This window comes from Sinocyclocheilus anshuiensis, unplaced genomic scaffold (assembly GCF_001515605.1).
Source record: "Sinocyclocheilus anshuiensis isolate Anshui unplaced genomic scaffold, SAMN03320099.WGS_v1.1 scaffold1260, whole genome shotgun sequence".
Lineage (NCBI taxonomy): Eukaryota > Metazoa > Chordata > Actinopteri > Cypriniformes > Cyprinidae > Sinocyclocheilus > Sinocyclocheilus anshuiensis.
Window position 1 is genome coordinate 136,959 of NW_015546079.1, and position 1,506 is coordinate 138,464.

Genomic DNA, 1,506 nt, shown 5'->3' on the forward strand with positions numbered 1-1,506 from the left:
GATACAAATTTGGGTCCAAAAATTATTCAGACCGAGTATTGGAAAAAAAATGAAGTTGAGGTTTTTATGAAGCTGGATGACAGCATGCCCAGGAGACTACAGGCTGTCATTAAGGCTAAGGGTTGCCCGACAAAGTATTCATAGTTGTGTAAATACTGTCATACTAACAGCTGTCTGAATTATTTTGGTTGATTGTAATCTATTACATACCTTTCTATCAAAATTATCTAACATTATCAAGATGAATTTGTTCTGACACAGTGTAACTCTGAGTTCTTGTCATATTTTATTACCATTTTCTAAACTATAGCGAATAAACTGTGATAATGTGAGAAATGTTGAAGGTGTCTGAATAAATTTTGGTTTGACTGTATCTATTTGATAAATGAAGTTAACCAACTAACATTATACATACCCTTTTGGTTTCTGTACCCAATATTTAAAAAATTTACAAATGCAATAAAAATATCGGCATCGGTACTCGGTATCGGCAAGTACCAAAAATAAAAGTATCGGTATCGGGTGAGTACTGGAAAAAGTGGTATCGGTGCATCCCTAGTTTTCAGCTAAATTAAAATTTGAATTTCAGTCTCGGTGTTCCAGGAAATGAATAATTTTGGTGCATCACTGATCAGAATGGAGTTATATAGGTTTGAAAAGGGATGAAACTGTGGTCAGTATAGTGCAACAGCATTTTAATCTTAAAGTAAAAGACATAAGAAAGTCATAAAGATTGAGAATGATATAAGGGCAAGAAAAAACTGGTTAAGATTAAAATCAAATTGAAATTAAATCAAATATTTGGAAACCTACCTGAGAGCTGACACCTGCACTTGTCTTAGGGGGAGGAGGAGGAGGAGGGGGAGGTGGTGGTGGGGTTGGGGGGAAGGAGACAGAAGGTACAGAGGTTAATTCCTCAGGAGATGCAGGGAGGTTCAGGTCCTCTGCAACTGGGGGCGGTGCTGGGAATGCAGGAGGAGGGGCATCAGATACAGGGGGTATGATTTGGCATTCTGGAGGAGGGGCTGGAAGCTCTGCATCATCAAGTGGAGGAGGAGGGGGCGGAAAGTCTAATGAACAGAGGCAGCGAATGTCATTACACTCGCACCAAAACACAATAACAAAACAATCCCTTTCTGCATTGTTCATTCACCTCAACACAAAGCATGATAGCATAGCTTATCTGCATACTGCACCTACATTAGCATTCAGTACATTGTTGCTTCTCGTACGAAAAATAAATATTTAGATCATCAGGACTTTATATTTAATGGACAACATTAAATTAACGTATTTAATGGACAACACAGATAATGAATATGCCAGACATAAGTAAAGACAGAAAAATGCTATTTTAATCCTTAAAGTCATACTTGGTTGTTTATACGCTTTTAACACTTTGCTCAAAAGCGAATATTTTTACAGTCATGTCTGAAAATGCACTCTGTTGCCAAGAGCACATGTTGTTATTCTGGTGAGGAGAGAATTACTACAATTGTGCAATCT

At 37.5% G+C, this 1,506-nt stretch overlaps 1 protein-coding gene across 1 annotated transcript in view; it reads right to left on the bottom strand.

The window, feature by feature from the left end:
- LOC107699937 (zyxin-like) overlaps positions 1-1,204 on the bottom strand; it is a 13,034-nt gene extending 11,830 nt beyond the window's left edge. The window contains exon 1 of the mRNA XM_016501388.1: positions 814-1,204. Within this exon, the coding sequence (XP_016356874.1) occupies positions 814-1,149 (336 nt within the window). The 5' untranslated portion in view covers positions 1,150-1,204. The remainder of the gene's footprint in view (positions 1-813) is intronic.
- Between the last annotated feature and the right edge of the window lie 302 nt (positions 1,205-1,506).